Consider the following 17,774-nt stretch of genomic DNA (forward strand, 5'->3'; position numbering starts at 1 on the left):
ATATATCATATTATGGCACTACTACGTAGATCTACTCACAAGGATTCCAAAACATGTTCATTTGCTATTTTACGATTTTCTACGATTTACTATGATTTTCCAAAGTTTTTGCCATAAAAGAAAAACACATTTGCATTGAGGACCCCGAACTTTCACGAAAGCAGATTCCAGCAAAAAGGTCCTTCTAGGCACTGTTCACATGAATCAATAGCTTTGTAGTTAGGCCCTTCCCTTTCTTCCTATTTGAGCGTGAGGTTCCCGACGCGAGTTGGAGCAGAGAAAGTCGACGGCGGCTCGATTTTTCGGCGAGGTGGTCGACCTCCGGCGATGAGCGGCGGCGGTGGAGTGCCAGGGGCCCACACGCACTAGCAGACACTCGTGTCTTGCCCCATGGTGGATGGAGGTGGCTCGGCCACGGCAGGAGTGGCCCGACGACCGACGAGGACGGGCTCGGGGTCGGACGGCCTTGGCCAGCAGGGGCCGACAGCGTCGGGGAGCACCTAGGGGCCTGAGCGCACCCACGGGGCTACCTGGCTTGGCCTAAGGAGGGCCAGGTCGGCGTGGCCACGCGACACCAGAGGCACGGCTCGGCGGCGATGGCGGCTCGGCGATGGAGCTTCTCGGCAAGCGTGTGCACGACGCTGGTAGTGAGTCGGCGCAGCTGGTGGAGCTAGCAGAGGGCGCAGCGAGGCTCGAAGGACGAGTGAGGACGGTGTCCGCGGAGCTCGGTCAGCGGCCATGGCGGCGTCCGCGCTCTGCGCGCATGTGTAGGCGTCGGAGAGCGAAGAAGGGGATGGGAAGGGCGAGGCGAGTGAGGAGGGAGCGTCTGGGAGCCTGGGTCACGGAGCTAGGGCTCGGCATTCACACCGACACGAGGAGAAGGCAGGGGCGCGTGGCATCCATGGTGGGGGCGCGGCAAGTGCATGACGGGCGCGTGGACATTTCGACAAACACCTGGCGAGCAATGGAGTGCCCAGCGTGGGATGCGTTTTTGGACCAGTTATGGGCCGAATTGGACCTTAGGACCAAAAGCAAAGTTGCAGCCCACGAACTGCTCTACAACTTTCATTAAGGGTGTCGAGCCATTAGATCTATGGATTAGGAGATAATTAAGTCCTGAGTTGACACTATCAAAGCAAAATGAGGATTAAGGTAGAGTTCGGTTTTCGTTATCTTCGGGAGGTCAAAGTTGGTCATACTAAGTCCAACTTTTTACATGCTCATATCCAAGATGTAAACTCCAACTTTTATATTTGGCTCAACTTGAGTTGCTTAACAAAAATCCGAGAACACGAAATGCCAACCATCACCAACATTGTAATCTCAGACTTAGCCAAAATTTTGAGATCCAAAACTGCACTGGGTTTAGTTTTGAGGCCTCAGTTTGACTAAGTTAGGGACCAAACTAGTTCTTGACCCTTAAACAAAGTTTGTTGTACATAACTCAAGCTACAACATTTATTTAAGGTCAAACTTCATAACTTGTTTCCACACTATTATTTGACCTAGGTCAAAGCAGCATCACGATAAACCCTAAATTAGAGTTTTAGACCGATTGAGGCATTTTCTCGACATTTGCTCAACATAAACCCGTCATGACTTTTGTTGTAGAGTTCAGTTAGAGTCATTTGGGAAAGGTGGCAAGGTTTGGTCGACATCCCATGTTTCCATTTGCTTAATAAAGCAATTTAAGCAAAATGTAACTTATCATTTCATGTGACTTCTTGATTTCAAACTTCATGAAACTTGCTTAATGAAGCGCAGTACGACGGGAGCCCAACAACTATGTAGGGTTGGACGCCCCCAATCAGGACACGGGATCAAGGCCCAAGTTGGCCGTTGGGCCAATCTTGATGAAGAGATCAACCTAACAACCACCGCTTCAGCAGGGCTATAAGCCTACTTCACCCCGGTCACTTGGCTTCAGAACTGGAAGCAGAGACAGCGAGCGTGTCTCGATATGATCCGAAGTACATGTCACATGTGTTCGAGTACAAGCAAGGGTGTCTACCAAGAAGCAGGGTCATTACACCTGCTCGATCCATATTTGTACATTTTTTATTTAAAGACTTGAGAAACCAGTGGCTTAATATCCTCTTGTAGGACCATTAATTAACATTACCGGCAAAATGGTGCCGCGACAACAAGCACCTTTTATTTAGCATACTTTTACGCACCATCTAACTTGAGTCTCAGCGTCTGGAAGTCCGGATCCCGGACAGCGACAACTGAGCACGTTAGGTGATGCGGCGAAGCTAGCCGGGAGCACAAGAGGCCCTTCCCGCCACGGAATGCAATAAAGCCACTCACCTTACTGTACAGCGAGCCCTCCAGCAATTTGCAACAGCAGCCCAACTACCAATATTTTGCGTCGAACCGACATGGCGACAAGATACAGAGTTAGTTAACACGAGACAGTTCCATCCGTCAAAAAGAGCGGATTAGAGGGCCTCAAAGTACCAGGATAAACTAAACTACACTGGGCACTAGCTCCTGCTAGTGGTAGCAAATCAGCCCGTCAATCATTATGGCAAAACGGTGCCAGATAAAATGCACAATGTTGCATTCCTGAATATGTTTTGAATTGGTTAAATGAGCAATAAGGCAAGGTAATATGATATACAGGTACATAAATAGAAGAGGCTACTGACCATAAATACAACTGGTAAGTAAAATGGTATCTATAGAACCACTAAAATCGAAGAATCACATGAATAATCCCCACCAATTTAACTCCAATGGATATACATGTTTAACCTACATGTCTACTGTACAACCACCAGAACAATGTAAGTTTGAACCAAAATCTAGAGCAAGGAAAACTCTGCAAAAGCCAATCAGAGTTGGTTGTCAGATCAAAATGGCATGCGCGAGGTTGGAATCCTGAAAAAGCCAATCAGAGTAAGTATGAGCTTATATAAATCATATGTGGAAAAAGGGTAGGGCTGCAACGCACTGTCATTTGATCAACAAATTTATTTGTTAGAAAGATAGCAGTACATGATCTGATGATCATATCAGTCTTCAGACCGAAGGCCATTGAAATTAGGATTGTGTGACTGAACTAGTCTTATGCCCCATTTCCCTAGACACTCGTCTTTTTTACCAATGAGGGAAGTACTGTTTCGCAATTTACGATGCACAAGGCAGACATTCCTTAGTTTCCTACCGTCCGGTAAATCTTGTGATGCTATGTTTGGTTCTGGGACATATCTTCCTAACAACTAAGTTAATAGCACCTGTGTGATTGTGTTCTGTGTTGCAGTGCAATAGTGAATGAGCATGTCAAAAGGAGAATAAAGTGTGGTAATATGAAAACATAGGAATCACCTCAAGACAATATGACCAGTCCAATGTATATTGAAGCGCAGAGAAAGATAAACGAGATGAATCCCCTGAAAGAACAGCAAATATTAGCATGGTGCCTTTACCATCAGGATTATCTTAATACAAATCAAGGTACTGAAAAAATATAACTATTGAAATTGGGAGCAGACCATATAACACCCCATGCAAAACCATTGCAAGGGCAAGGGCAGATTTCAGCAAACTTCTCAGCATCACTTGTATTAACTCTTCGGGATATCAAGTCATCATAAATATCTATATCATTTGAGAACATTTGATTCAGAAGATAGTAACTCATGGATTATTCTAGCATGGAATAACAAGGAAAAGGCTTTTTGCTTCTTACCATAAACTGAAAATAAGCTGTTCATCACACCTGTTGCACATAAGTAAACCTAAACATTAATTTTCAACCATATAATTTGCATTCCAGAAATTAAAATAAAGAGAACATGATTGTAGGATGTCTTCAGTCTCACCTATGAATAAGATCACATATTTCAGAATATGGAAAGATGTAAATTCTTGTATGACCCAAACAACAGCAATGAACACAATGAATCCTGGATAACAACATCGTAAGTGGCATGCTGCAGAGTAAGATCTTAAATGGAGACCAAGTCATGTTGATGCATACCAAGGCAGAGCCAGCGAAGAAACCACTGCACAATTCAAACAAGAGATAATAACGCTTAGCTAAATGATCATGATTACTGTATGTGCAAGTGGAAAAGACAAATGAAGTCATAAGTTCCAAAATAAATAAATAAATAGTTAACTTACATTTTCTGCAACAAAAAGAACAATAAACAATGCAAGTATGAAACAACCCGCTGCAATTCTTGTTGCTAGGAGATTTGTGGATGCAAGTATGAAGACCATTCCCCAAAATGATGAACCCAGATCTGCAATTCAAAACAAAACATTAGCATCAAGAAAAGGACCAAACGCAAATTGCTTGAACAGGGGAACATAAAATTTAGAGGGATTAGAACAACAAATCTAGTCCATAGAGATGGTTTGTTATGGTTGTTAGATGTTAAAAGAATGTAAGGTTACTTAAAAAGAACTAGGCAAGGTTACACAAACAGATGAATCCCATGAATAAATTCATCATAAATTTACTTCTTGGCAATTAGGTTTAAAATGTTTATAGAATCAACAGTTTAGATCCCATGCATTAAAATATCAGAGAGAACACAAAAATAGGAGGCTGACTCGCTGAGTAATAGAAAATAAGATATTGTGTTTTTATTCGCATTCTTCTGACAAATCATATAAGAAAGAAGGATATGGGAGGGACAAGTGATATACATCCAGCGGGCAAGATTATCCAATATATGCCACCCCGAGTTTGAGTAACGCCGCCCTCATTCGCATGGACCTGCATGCCTTCTACCTGAAGAAGCCAATCAAATTGAAATCAGTAATATGTCTAATGAATATTTGAGGCGATATCTTATCTGGCATCAACACTGAGTAGATATATGTCTTGATATGGTAAGTTGGCAGAAGCTGGCCAAAATATTATGTCTAAGCAATGCACCAAATGCCAAACTCCACATGAATCAAAAGGCAAAATCCGGTCAAAATCAAAACACTGTGATTTTTAAAGACAGACCAATAAATTGTACGACAAAAAGCACAGACCCAGATAAGCAGTGGCGGATCTAGGATTAAAAACCAGGGGGGACCAAGTCTTGATGATTTTAAGCTAATTAGCATCATCAACATATATAATTGCAAAATTTATAGAGAGGTTTAATGTATTTTGGCAAAAGCTGTAGGGCCAAGTGGCCCCACAGCTAATGCCTGGATCCGCCACTGCAGATAAGCATATCAGAAGATGTTTTGAAATGTCTGAAACATTTCATCGCACAGGATTGCCCTCAGGTACATTCAGAATCAGGGCTATCCAACAGTCAATTTGTTTGGCATGGGGAGAAGTAACAAATATCCAACTCCATGCACATCGAAAAACTACAGTTTTCGACGAATTTATTTAAAACCAAAGGGTAAACTAAAGATGCAATCAAGGCTAGCTAATAATTAACCGCACTACCTATCTGAGCAACTGATTAACATGGGGAGAAAAGGAAAGAAACAAAAGCAAAGAATTTCGCACCACCCATGCACTCTGCAATAAACATATCACAAGCAAGTGTTTGCTACTCCTTTATTATAAACCAATGGTGATTCACCTCCAACGGTTTCACCCTTGATCATGTGGTTGTCGATGTAATTGCGGACTCCAAAAGCATGTGTTACTTCCCATTTACACTGCACAGTGTACATACAGCACGATCTTCTAAGGTACCCTAACAAAGAGCCATTGCTGGTTTGCATTACCAGGTGGGTGGAGGAGCATCCCAGAATGCCAAGGAGTGCACATTGTTGCAGACAGTTGACATTCATTGACCAGAATCCCTGAGTTGAACGCTGAAGAACAGTACAACTGCAGCAAGAGTCAAGGGATACTTGCCGATAGGAGACAGCAACTAATCCAGGACTCCAGTCCAGCAATCCTTGATGAAATGAAATAAAATCCCTTTATGCAGAAGAATTGCAAAGATGCACGGTATATTCTGCTCCCGTGAATAGCAGCAAAGGCATAAAAAGCGCACCCGCACTATGGGATATTGGAATCCATGATCCCCACTCATACGGCGCCTACTTTTCCCACCCACCAGCACAAAATGATGGGCGAAACCTATCCGCCCCCATTTAGAGACTAAAATCCGACCTCGCTCGCCGGTACCCCAATCTCAATGCGTCACCATCGCAGGTCGCAGCGCAGCGGATTTTTTTTCTCTTCCCCTTCCCAAAGCGAGTGCTGGAACGAGTAAGGGTTTATGGCTTACATCGCCGCAGGTGAGCTTGCAGGCGAGCGCGTGGCTGGTCTCGTGGAGGAAGACGGTGATGAGCTTGAACGGCGTGAGCAGGAACGTCCTCCAGAGCTGCAAAAAGCACCACACATCGCGGCGGGTGAGTCAGGAAGCCCCCTATCGGCGCGGCGAGGAGAATCATACAACCAGAGAGAGAGACCGAGAGCAAATGAGAAGGCGTCGGGGATGTGGTACTCACGAGGAGGATGACGACGGTGGAGACGCCGACGGCGGCGATGAAGATCCTCTGGTCGTGGTCGCAGCAGCCCTGCAGCTCCCAGTTGACGGCCATCCTCTGGTCGCCGCCGCAGATCTACTCCGGCCCTCCGGCTCGAATTCGGGGGAGGGGATTGTGCAGGAGGAGGAGCGCGGCACGGCAGCAGCGAATGGAAACTGCCCGGGGCTCTCTGGCTCGGTCGAACTGGAAACGTGCAGGGCTGCGGGCGCAGGAACCGGGAGAGAGATGGGCGGGCGGGTGTGGGCGTGTGTGTCCGCGGCGCGTATGGGCCGAGAGATTTTGCTCCAGTGAGGCCCCGCAGGCCGCGCAGCCAGCCAGCCGACGCCAGGTCGGCGCGCGCTGACAATTGGACGTTTGTGGTTAACGAGCGGACACCGGATTACGTGGCCACCACCGGCGGTGGCGCTCCCAATAATGGCAGCTAAACAAAGCAAGCGATGCTAAACCCGGCCTCCGGTTGGTGGGGGCAATCCGGCGAAGGAGACGACCATTTCGGGCGGGGACTCGAGTCATCGTAGTGACTCCAGGTCCAGGTGTCCAGGACGACTGGAGGAGAGGACGGGGTAGGCACGGTGGTTGGGGCTCCGCGTTGGCCGGTCTGCTCCACTACTTCTATGCAACCGCGTCTCGCCAATGGAGCTTACCGACTTTTCCTTCCTCCCGGGTCCCGGCGGTTCCTTCCATTTCATTTTCACCCATCTTTTTCGTCTCGAACTGGATGGAACTTGTTTGCCATTTTTTTTACCATACTTGTTTGCCATTTTGCCAACACTAGGGCTTGCTTTGGCAGCGGAGGCCAATTAACCCTGGGCAGATAACCCTGCACGTGGAATTATTTGGATTTTTTATTCCTGCCTCTGCCCCAGGGAAGATTACCATCTGTGGGGGAGTTTTCCTATCGCTGTTGGCAGCACAATATCATGAATGTTTCCCACTTTCTCTGATTTTGTGGAACCAGAAACAATACCGATATTCATTAGATCGATGTCACTTTGCGTTGATGTTATCACAGATCGATGTCAACTTTGCAACAGGTTTGCATTGATGTCTTAGAAAATCAAGAAAAGTCAGAATTTTTTTGAATAATATGAGGAATCCACCACAGACTAATGTCAACCACAATATTTTTATGAAAATAATGCATGGAAAATCACAAAAACCAAAATAATGCAAATAATTGAGTAACATGAGAAGCCCGCATCAAGAATATGGAATGATAATTTTTTTTAACATAGTTCAATACATAGAAAATTTAATTCAAGTGGCAAATTCAACCTAGCTAATCCATTCGTCACCAAATCACAGATCAAATCCATCCAGATATCCAAGACATATAATCAAAAAAAATTATGGTTTAACTCCTTTCATAAGCAGTGTTCGAGAGAGAAAAAAAAGAACTCCTTTGCTTAAGCTTCTCACATAGGCACTGCAGCTAGTAAAAACATTTTTTTCTCAAATCATGCATTTGCTTCCACACCAAGAGCCCTGCAGGTAAACAAAGAAAAACATTAGTAGCTAGAGACATACCTAAAGTAAACTAATCTAGTGCTGCTAGGATACATCAACTTGAACCAAGGGTAAACATGTGGCATGCCACATCAAATACTGTTATTACTACGCACAATAGTATTCATAGGTAAAATAGCTTGCAACTACAAGCCTACAGGACTAATTCATAGGTAAGTGCTCAAAACATTGATGAATACCATACCCTAATTTATTAGTAAACTTTGCTAAAATGAAATTGCATAACTTTGTATAAGGAAGAAAAGGTTGCTGGCTCAGGGAAGGAAAGTGCTCAGAACTACATAGATGCTTAGATAAATAACAAGTGCCAACCTAGGCTAACAGGAACACAGAAACAATGTGTTGCATGACAAATCTAGTTAAGGGAAACATCAATTAATTTGAGGATGATCATAGATTAGTGTCAACAATTGTAGTCAATATCAAGATATAAGTTGACTGCATCATCGTATAAAAATCTTATTCACTGAAAGTAATCAATATCTGAAAATCAGTACATGCTAACACAGTCAAACAGTAGATGATAACTCAGTTCACTGAAAGTCATTTAAATGTAAACAAAAAAGATATGTACTGAATTAATCACAAAAACGGATATGAACTATCTCATAGCTACCAATTCATGATTCACAAAAAAATGACTGCTCCTACTCATATATGCCAATTCATGACTGCTCATATATGCCAATTCATGATTCACAAAAAAAAATCTCATAGCTTTGATGACTGCTAAAAGAATCCTTTGATGGTTGGGTCGCCACTGAACTCCCATTGCCATGCTATATTCTTGTGCTCATCAACATCTTCGTTATCCTTTGATGTCAACAAGCCCTTTCTCATATCTAGAGTTCCATGTAGCCCTTGCCTTCGACATTGCTGCAAGAAATAATTACAGAAATACATAACTCATAAAATATTATAGAATGTATTGAAGAATTTATTATAGAATATTGCATCACACAGAAATACATAACTCATAACATATTATAGAATGTATTGGAGAATTTATTATAGAATGTTGCATCACATAATGTATTACAGAAATACATAACTCATAAATTACATTCCAAACACTACTATCCTACACATTTTAGGCAGCCCACATCTGATGGGCTATCTGGTCTCGTAGGGTATTTTCATGGTTTGATTCCATCTCACTTGGGTAGTTAGTGTCTCCCTCTGACATGTCGACATAATTTGATGGGTTGATATTATCAGGTAGGATGTCTAGCCACTCTTCACTCCCATTCAACCCTCTAATGATGTTGTGAAACACAGCAGCAGCTGCTGGAATCATAACTTGAGATTCAATTGGGTAATGTGTCTCCACTTTTAGAATTGGAAACTGTTTTTTGAGAACCCCAAAGGCCCTCTCAATGTGATTTCAAAGAATCGCATGTCGATAATTGAACAATTCCTTGTAGTTGACATATGCATTTCCCCTCTGGCCACGTCTCCTGAACTCACTGAGATGATACTTAACTCCTCGGTAGGGAGCAAGGAATGATGGTGTATTTGCATATCCACCGTCTACAAGATAGAATTTGCCTGCTGGCACAGTAAATCCCTTGTCAAGAGCAGACCGCAACACTCCTGCATCAGATGCAGATCCTTCCCAACCAGATGAGATGAAAGTGAACTTCAAGTCGAAGTCACAGGCAAACATAACATTCTACGATAGTGTCCTCTTCCTATTTCTATAGGGACTGGCCTTGTCTTGTCCAATTGTGATTGGGACATGCGTACCATCGATAGCGCCGATGCAGTTCTGCAGGTAAGAAAATTTACTAAAGATTTGGATTGTATTTAGGAATGGTATTAAGAAAAATGTACTGTATGTATTAACCGACCTAAAAGAATGGCATAAATCTAGGGTCATATGTAATCTTCATGTGTGTGTAGCTTGGATTCGAAAGTCTGATGAATTTTGGGGTTAATGTTGGAATGATATTGAAGACATCATTTATTTTCCTATGCACTGTCTCACCACTATGTTGAAACTCCTTCTTTAGCCTCTCTGTGCTTGCATTATGAGAGAGCATGAACATAAAAAGACCAAGTTGCTCCTCAATCTTCATACCACTGTGTCACGCAGCAAGTTCTCGGCCCTGAGAAAGTTTGCTATAGTTCTAAATATTCCAGCCTCCGTCCTAAATTCTTCCTTGCACCAATTCTTGTGTCCTTCGAGGATCTCTTTAACCTTTTTAGCACCAGAAAGAGAAGAGGTATGCTCAGGTGTTTTCTCTTCGTCGAGAAAGGGCATTACAGCAGGGAGAAGAACAAAGAATAGCTCATCATCTTCTTCTTCCTCTTCCAACAAAAAATTCCTAGCAAGCTCTTCCCAAGAAGCCATCTAGTGTTACATATATGAAATTATATTATTACATATATATATAAAACATATATATAAAAAACTGCTAAGTACCACAAATCCAAAACCACAATTGGCAAAACAGAGCACTAGAGAGAGCATGCTCTTAGAAGGAACACGCTAGGAACTTTCTAAAAGTCAAGGGCTGACTTTGAGAAAATTCCTAGCATGCTCCTCCCAAGAACAAAGAATAGCTCAACTAGTAGTATGTGGACCCTAGGAAACACACAAGTACAATCATTATATGTGTAGTAAACACAGTACAATTTACTTGCATGTGACCATCACCTATTTGAAGTTATATATGGTTTCACTTATGAATAGATCAATAACTATTCGTTCATATCAGACTAGAAAGACTTTAGTAACCGATAATTTTATTCAAGATTATTACAGAACAGTTGATTTAGCCCTACATCTCCTTACATCAATAACCCCAGTAGACATGTTCACATAATTTATACTTCAGCAAACTTGGCTGCCTTAAAAAGGTCATTCCCATATACTCAATCCATTGCGACTAATATCACGTTATTTAGGATCACTTCAACCTCTGAGTTCACATAATCAATAAGCTGAACCCAAAAAGTGTTTCTGAGTGAGTCGACCAGAAGCTATCAATCAATCAGATAAGTACATACATGAACAAATGGTAGCAATGTAGCACGCATGCATGTACATATCTGCTCCCTATTTTATTGATCAAAATATTCAGGTACAGAAAGGATGCATTGCATCTATTTGACTTGCTTACGAATGCTAGTGGTTGCTGATATTGGTAGCTGCCATTTGGAGTTTGAGGGAGCTCTTAGCTATAGCCACACTTGTGAAGAACTGGAGCACGAGAAGGATTGGGGGAAAACACGATTTTGGGAGAAAAATAGCTGAGCAAAGCCAACAAGCAGGTTTCCTAAAGCACCAATAGAGGAAGCAAACATCCAAGTAAAGGATTGAAGCTAACCTGACCCTGAGGATGAGGTAACTATTGCTCAAGAAATTGTTAATTTTTCCTACAAACCAGAGGCGATGTTGATGACACAGAACTGCAGAAGTACCAATAGAATCACACAAAGGCCAATTTGCCTCCTTTCGACAATAGTGCATCACTACCTACTAGCGCTGGTAAGATGGAACAGCAATCACCATTACTACCCTTTCCCTAATTAGTGCCTAGCTACTTTGGGAAAATTAAGCAGAGATTATGCCAAGCGCTGACGTTTCCAATTTTCAATTGCTAGTACAACATATCCAATTATTGCCGCATTCAACACCATAAGTGCCTGTAATATTTATATAAGAGTCTACTACTAAAGAAATGAGCTGAATGCATTGCAACAGATAGCAAACACCAAACATTGAACAAAGATTGAACCTTAAGTAGCTAAATCTTTAGTATGTGCTGGCAAGCAGACACAACAGACCATTGACCTGAATTTTCAGGCACCGCAGGCATTTTCTAGCTACGGGGCTTACTCGATCTCTGCTTTCCCCTACTATGAGTCCTGAACAACTAGCTAGTATGGGCTTTCGAATCTCTGCTTCCTCCATTTACAACAGAAGCAGTACCGTTGCTTCATCAAAAAGGAGCACATATATGCAAAGTTGCGGATGAAACCCTAGCGGATCAAGAAACGGGGAAGGAGATACGTTTGGAGGAGAACTCACATGCGAAGGCGGAAGTAGAGCTGCTGGTGCCGCTATCCGAGGCAACGGCGACGGAAACACAGAGGATCAGCGGGGAAGGGTGGTGGAGGTGAAGCGAGGCGGTGGTGGTCTGTGGAATCCCTGCCACGAAGAGTCGCCGGACGCGAGAGGTTGTCGAAGGGATGGCGCGGCGGAGACCTGTGGCGGATGGTAGTGGCGCAGTGCCTCCTCGCGTCGAAGGGATGACGAGCGGCGACGGCGCAGCGCCTCCTCGGTCCTCGCCTCCTCGCGTCAAAAGATAGACAGAGCGACCCGCGAGCGGACAGGGAACCGTGCCTGGTGTCTTGAGACGTGGGGCGGCGCCCCGGGGAAAATGCGTGGGTCGGGCTGCCCTCCCCCTCCGCGTTGGCTTCCAAACGGCGCCGTAATCTGGCTCGTGACCAGTTTCCGCGTGGGCTTCTCGCCCTGGGAAAACGCCGGGATCCCGGAGGGATTCCCTGCTGCCAAAGTAGGCCTAGGAGCACGCTCATAGTTTCGCCGTACACTACCGAAGTTGAGGCTTTGCTTGCGTGGGCTTAACACGGCTCATGATTTTGTGCAGGTCCTGCGTCACTGTCGTCCGGGGGGTCGCCGGATCATGGTGTCCCGCAGATGGGTTCGGTTGTGGTGTGTCGTGTCAAGATTTCGGTGGATCACTGACCACGCGCAAAGTGTCTAATATGCCCTCAACTCCCGGGACACGAGATCTCCACCGCTTCTTCCGCTTCCCTCCACATCGAGTCGAGACGCACCGTCCGTGAAAAGAACGCACGCTTTAATGCGCGTTTCTAGCCGCGTTTTGGATTTGACGTGATCTTTCGCTTCAGCAGGAAGGTTCTCCATGTTTTTTTTACGCAAAAGTTCAATACAACGCGTTTCTAACGAGCGTACTAAGAGATCTACAAGATTACAGTCACGGACTGGACCAACCTAGCATCGTGCTAGTCTGTTCCAAGAGCGTGGACGTATGATTTTTCTACTTTATCCCCATTTTTCCTCCTTTGCTTTCTCTATTCTATCTATTGAACAAAAGTAGCAAACCCATGATACAGCCAGCAGCCATAAAAAGTCAGATGGGCAGATAGGCCGGATAGCTTTGGGCCGAATGCGTACAAAACATGAAAGCAACGACTCAGCCCAACATATACTATCAAAGGCTCGATAAAAGCTCCCTCATAGTGTTTATCGGTTTCTCAAAAAAAAAAAAAAAAAAAAAAAAAAAAACAGACGAGTGTTTATCAGACGACTGGCGTTGACGTATTTCCGTGTTTAACCGAATGTAGGGCAGTATTTATCTTTAACCAGACTAAATTATAGAAATTGAAATGATTCGGTAGACAATAATGCTTGCACAGGCGTAGGCTTAAAAACGAATATAAATATATAAAGGTTGTTGAAATACATGTGATTTATTGAAATGCATGGAATGCAGTTTTACACCATTCTAATTTTCGCCACAATGTCTCGGTGGACTGTGTGGACCTGGAGAGTTACTAGCAATAAGCAAGCTGCATTGCATGCACCTTCATTTCTCCTCTTTGAATGGCTCCAAGAACAGCTTCTTGATTTCCATCCGTTTCTCATCGTCTGGTGCACTAATACCATCTCCACCCCGGTAGATGCAGTGGGCGATGCGCGCCATATTCACACAGGCATTTGCGAAAGGAAGAGGGAATCGGCAGTTACTGAACGCACCTGGTTGACCATTTTCCAGGTCTCCATGGTCAGATCTCGCATGGCCTTGCGAGCGTCATGCTCCGTGGCTCTGTTCTCTGACATGTAAATGGCTATAGAAGATGGCGCATCTCCTCTCTTTAGCTCTTCCTACATTTACATGCAGGAAAGAAATCTCAACAAGGGCTTGTTTGGATCTAACAAATTTAGTTCAAGAATAAACGTACGGTGTTCTTACAGAATGTGTTGCGGAGTCGTTGCAGAGGCGGAATATTTTGGACACCATCTGTACCAATTTTGGATAACTCTCAAGTTGCTGTATGGAGTTTGGGGTAACAACACCCTTCTTCTCGATCATGGGGAAAACATGAATTAACATTAGTGGCCCAGAGACAGAGATCCACCCGTTCTCCAAATACTCATGGAGGGTTGGTTTGTAATTGCTGTAATGCCACTTTGCTTCCATTAGGAATGCCTTGCAGAGGTCATGCCACTGAGACAGTAAGTAGTTGTACGTGTTAGCTTCGTCATTCATAAACTGTTGTTGTATTTTGTCAGTCAAAGAATTAATGGTAGTATTTGTCTACTTGTGGTTTGTACTTACCGCTTTCTTAAGAAGAAACCTCGCGTCGCATCCTTCTTGCCTAAGCACTTGCTCAGCCACCTCATTTGATGTGCTGACGATAGTGAGGTAGATTGCTTTCATATACGCAGGGAGTTATTCGCTTGCGGATGCCTCCTATCTGTGGAGAAATATTCATTGCTTATTCATGTTGTAATGTACTCCCTCCGTTCTAAATTATAAGTCGTTTTGACTTTTTTTACATATATTTTGCTATGTATCTAGATATAATAATATGTCTATATACATAATAAAATAGATGAACTAAAAAAAAAGAAAGGGACTTATAATTTTTTTTTATTGAAAATGACTTATAATTTGGAACAGAGGGAGTAATACATTATGACATTGGTTTTAGTACTATAATAATATATTATATATGACAGAAACAAATTAAAAGTACTACTAGTTTTTATACTATTTCCAAACTTGCATGAAATTTCCATCGATAAATGTATTTATTGTAGTCAACTTTATCGGCTCCAGCCTTGAGGTAGGTGCATTTCAAAGCTTACCTTTCAATGGCATCGGTGAACATCACAAGCTCATCCAGGGTCCCGTAGATATCGTAGATATCGTCTAAGAGCACAATCAGAGCAAAAGTTTTAGCGACCACTTCTCGACATGCCTCGAGACTAGGTTCAGGAGCAACACCGGTAGCAAAATAGAAGCACTCCATCAGACGATCCCTCGCAAATGGCAGACTTTCACTCAGATTGGCGTTCCTCCACCAGCTACAAAATGGGAACAACATCACATATGCAACCATGAGACTAGTCTAGTTATTATTTCTTAGATTACAGTGTTATCCTTGAAAGTTCTTGCTGCTATAGTTTCTGCACATTGTTGAAGTCAAGCTTGGCAAAATGAAGCAACGACGAATCCGCTTGACTATCTCTTGCATAGTGGTTGATGAACCATCTCGCTTGCAACCGTGGGGCCGCCCAGTGCAGTGGGACGGCCAAAGCATTATCCACAGAGCTCCTTAGATGTGGATGCATGGACGGCCTGAGTTCTCTTAGAGCCTCTGTAGAAAACACCCTTGCTTCATCCAGGAGATATTCGCCTTCAAATGCAAGATGTGAAGCCTCGTAGAGGGATAGAAGACCCTCTGTATCTTTCTGAAGCGTTTTCTTGAAGTTAACTCTTCCATCCTTCAGGCTTCGCAATAGTACTTCTGTTGCGATTTTGTTTGCCAGTTAAATTTTCTTAGCAATCAGTTGGTACTCTAGCAATTATGTGTGTATTTCAGATAGGCCAAATGCTACAGAAGGTTAAAACAATGCTTTGCGTCCTATTACTTCGATGGGATGAAGAGTTTTCTGAAATTGGTTACCTGGAGAAACGGGATAATTGTTCTGCCTAAGCAATCTAAAGGATAAGGTCATGAGACGAACATCGTCCATGCGATCGATGTCTCGTCTCTCCATTGACACGGAGTTGAGTATGGCACTGGTCTCATTGTCGAAATGGTAGGCAACACCGAGCCGTTGAACCCTGTCAATGACTCTAAGCTTTGGCAGCAGTTCTACTTCCTGCTGGAGAAGTAGATGCCTTATGCGAAACTTTAACTTGTCAAAGCTAGATGGGTCCCCTTGCACCACAAGAATTAAAAAAAAAATCACAGCACATAGTAACACTATACATACACGAGAAGACATGTCTTGATATTTGACCGGATAAAGTGCATTTTTCAAGCTCCAACTTGCACAGCAATCTGATTTTCTACTCTAGAGTAGGAGATCGGGTACCATACACTCTTCAATTATCAAAATTGGAGGAACCCCGAACCGATACAAAGTGCTTCCTAATATGGTTTTTGCTGATATGGAATTGTGCACATGACGGCTAACCTATTTTCCTGTCTCTCTCTCCCACTGATTTAGGTGGGCCCCACCTCTTTCTTCTCTTTCCCTCCCTTCTCTCTCGCAACCTCTGTGTCCCCATGTTGGGCTCACCGATGAAGTGCCCGCCACGGCGGGCAACCAAGAGATCGTTGCTGGAGAAGGCAGGCCCAGAGATGGAAGACAATGTCGGGGTGGCTGTGGAGAGTGCAACACAAAGATATGTGGGCTAGCTTGTGGTGAAGCAGCCAGCGCAGCAGAAAAGTTGGAGGAAGGCACTGCGGGGACAAGGTGGCGGACAAGACGCCCTGCGTAATCCTTCCTCTTTGGTGGTCTGCCCATCTTCCGCTTGGCCTGGAATGGGGGCGTAGCTAGGTCCACGGGCTGTGGCGGCGTGGCCGAGTCCAAATGGGGGGAGGGGTTAGTGGTGGGATGAGAAGTTTGGGCGGCTAGACGATATTCGCGATGGTGGAACATGTCCATTTGGGTTAGTCGTATTGTTCCTATTTATCTGAATTTATTTTAGTATCCGACGATCTAATAATTATGTTCTCGTTGTAGTAGGCAATCGTGTATGTCGATAGCATGACACATGTGGTGATAATTTCAAAATCTACCGGCTTAGTTTGAGAAGTGCTCATAATGGGGTAGGATGTGTGTTTGTTCATATGGCTGAGCTTATACACACACACACACACACACGAGTATCTGCGAGTTGTGGGCGTCTACGTTATACTGGTGTAATTCTTTAAAAAAAAAAGAATGTCCACATATCGTAATAGTATCGTTCAATAAGCTTTATAACAATAAAATATTGATAACCACTAAATTGTTACCATGCATCCCATAAAATATAGAATATAATAAAACATAAGTATGTATTCAGTAAAATCTAAAATTTCATCAAACGTATCCGAATATAATAGGCAAACAAGTTTAAATAAATCAAAATATTTTATTTGAATTGTGTTTTGCATAATTTTGTTGTCTAGAAGATGTCAACAAATATATATAAGATCGTTTATCATATCTTTCTTAAACGAGAAACACGAACCAAAAGTGATATAATGCATGAGTTGTACATAAATACAAGTCAAACCCCACCAGTCTACGATCACGCTTATTGTTGTTGCCAGCCGCTAATGACTCCATGTAGCCGTAGTTCCAACTGTTGGGTTGGTAGTTCGCCGACCGCCGTATAGGCGGCGGCGGTCCCACGGGCAACGAGGAGCACCTCACCGGCGTGTACCCGGCCGCAGCACGACGTGCAGCCGGCGCGCACGGCCGCCGCTGAACCCATTTGGGCGTCGCTGCCCCTAGCTCCGCGCATGCGCACGCACTACTGATATACATGTGGGCTGTTGTTGTTGTTGTTGTTAATGGATTGTGGAATGGATAGCGAGAGCCGATAGTGTATTTATAGTCAGTTTAGCACAGCAGACAGACAGCACCTCCCTCCTTTTTTTTTATACTCTCGCGATATGGTGCCAGTCGAGCTAGACGACCTCTGGGTCGTTATTTTTGCTATATACAGCCGCAACTTGCGTTATATGGGAACACCCACACGCCACACGGCCACACA

General features: G+C 43.7%; 1 protein-coding gene and 1 pseudogene across 2 annotated transcripts; both read right to left on the reverse strand.

Annotated features, from left to right (window-relative positions):
• Window positions 1–2,283: 2,283 nt before the first annotated feature.
• On the reverse strand, window positions 2,284–7,067 carry LOC136540163 (uncharacterized). 2 transcript variants are annotated; one of them, XM_066532164.1, is made up of 10 exons: window positions 6,433–7,067; window positions 6,210–6,305; window positions 4,663–4,747; window positions 4,132–4,253; window positions 3,986–4,010; window positions 3,828–3,911; window positions 3,695–3,724; window positions 3,498–3,603; window positions 3,331–3,395; window positions 2,317–2,883 (listed from the first exon to the last, which is right to left on the reverse strand). In XM_066532164.1, exons 1-9 carry the CDS (start codon window positions 6,523–6,525, stop codon window positions 3,332–3,334), a joined length of 705 nt encoding a protein of 234 aa, XP_066388261.1. In that variant the 5' UTR covers window positions 6,526–7,067; the 3' UTR covers window positions 2,317–2,883; window position 3,331. The 2 variants fall into 2 exon arrangements, with proteins under 2 accessions (XP_066388262.1, XP_066388261.1); XM_066532165.1 differs by lacking the exons at window positions 6,210–6,305; window positions 6,433–7,067 and adding an exon at window positions 5,698–6,195 and having other exon boundaries at window positions 2,284–2,883.
• Window positions 7,068–13,577: 6,510 nt separating this feature from the next.
• On the reverse strand, window positions 13,578–17,545 carry LOC136537284 (alpha-thujene synthase, chloroplastic-like; annotated as a pseudogene).
• Between the last annotated feature and the right edge of the window lie 229 nt (window positions 17,546–17,774).

The sequence above is a fragment of the Miscanthus floridulus genome, chromosome 2, assembly GCF_019320115.1.
Source record: "Miscanthus floridulus cultivar M001 chromosome 2, ASM1932011v1, whole genome shotgun sequence".
In the NCBI taxonomy this organism is placed as follows: domain Eukaryota; kingdom Viridiplantae; phylum Streptophyta; class Magnoliopsida; order Poales; family Poaceae; genus Miscanthus; species Miscanthus floridulus.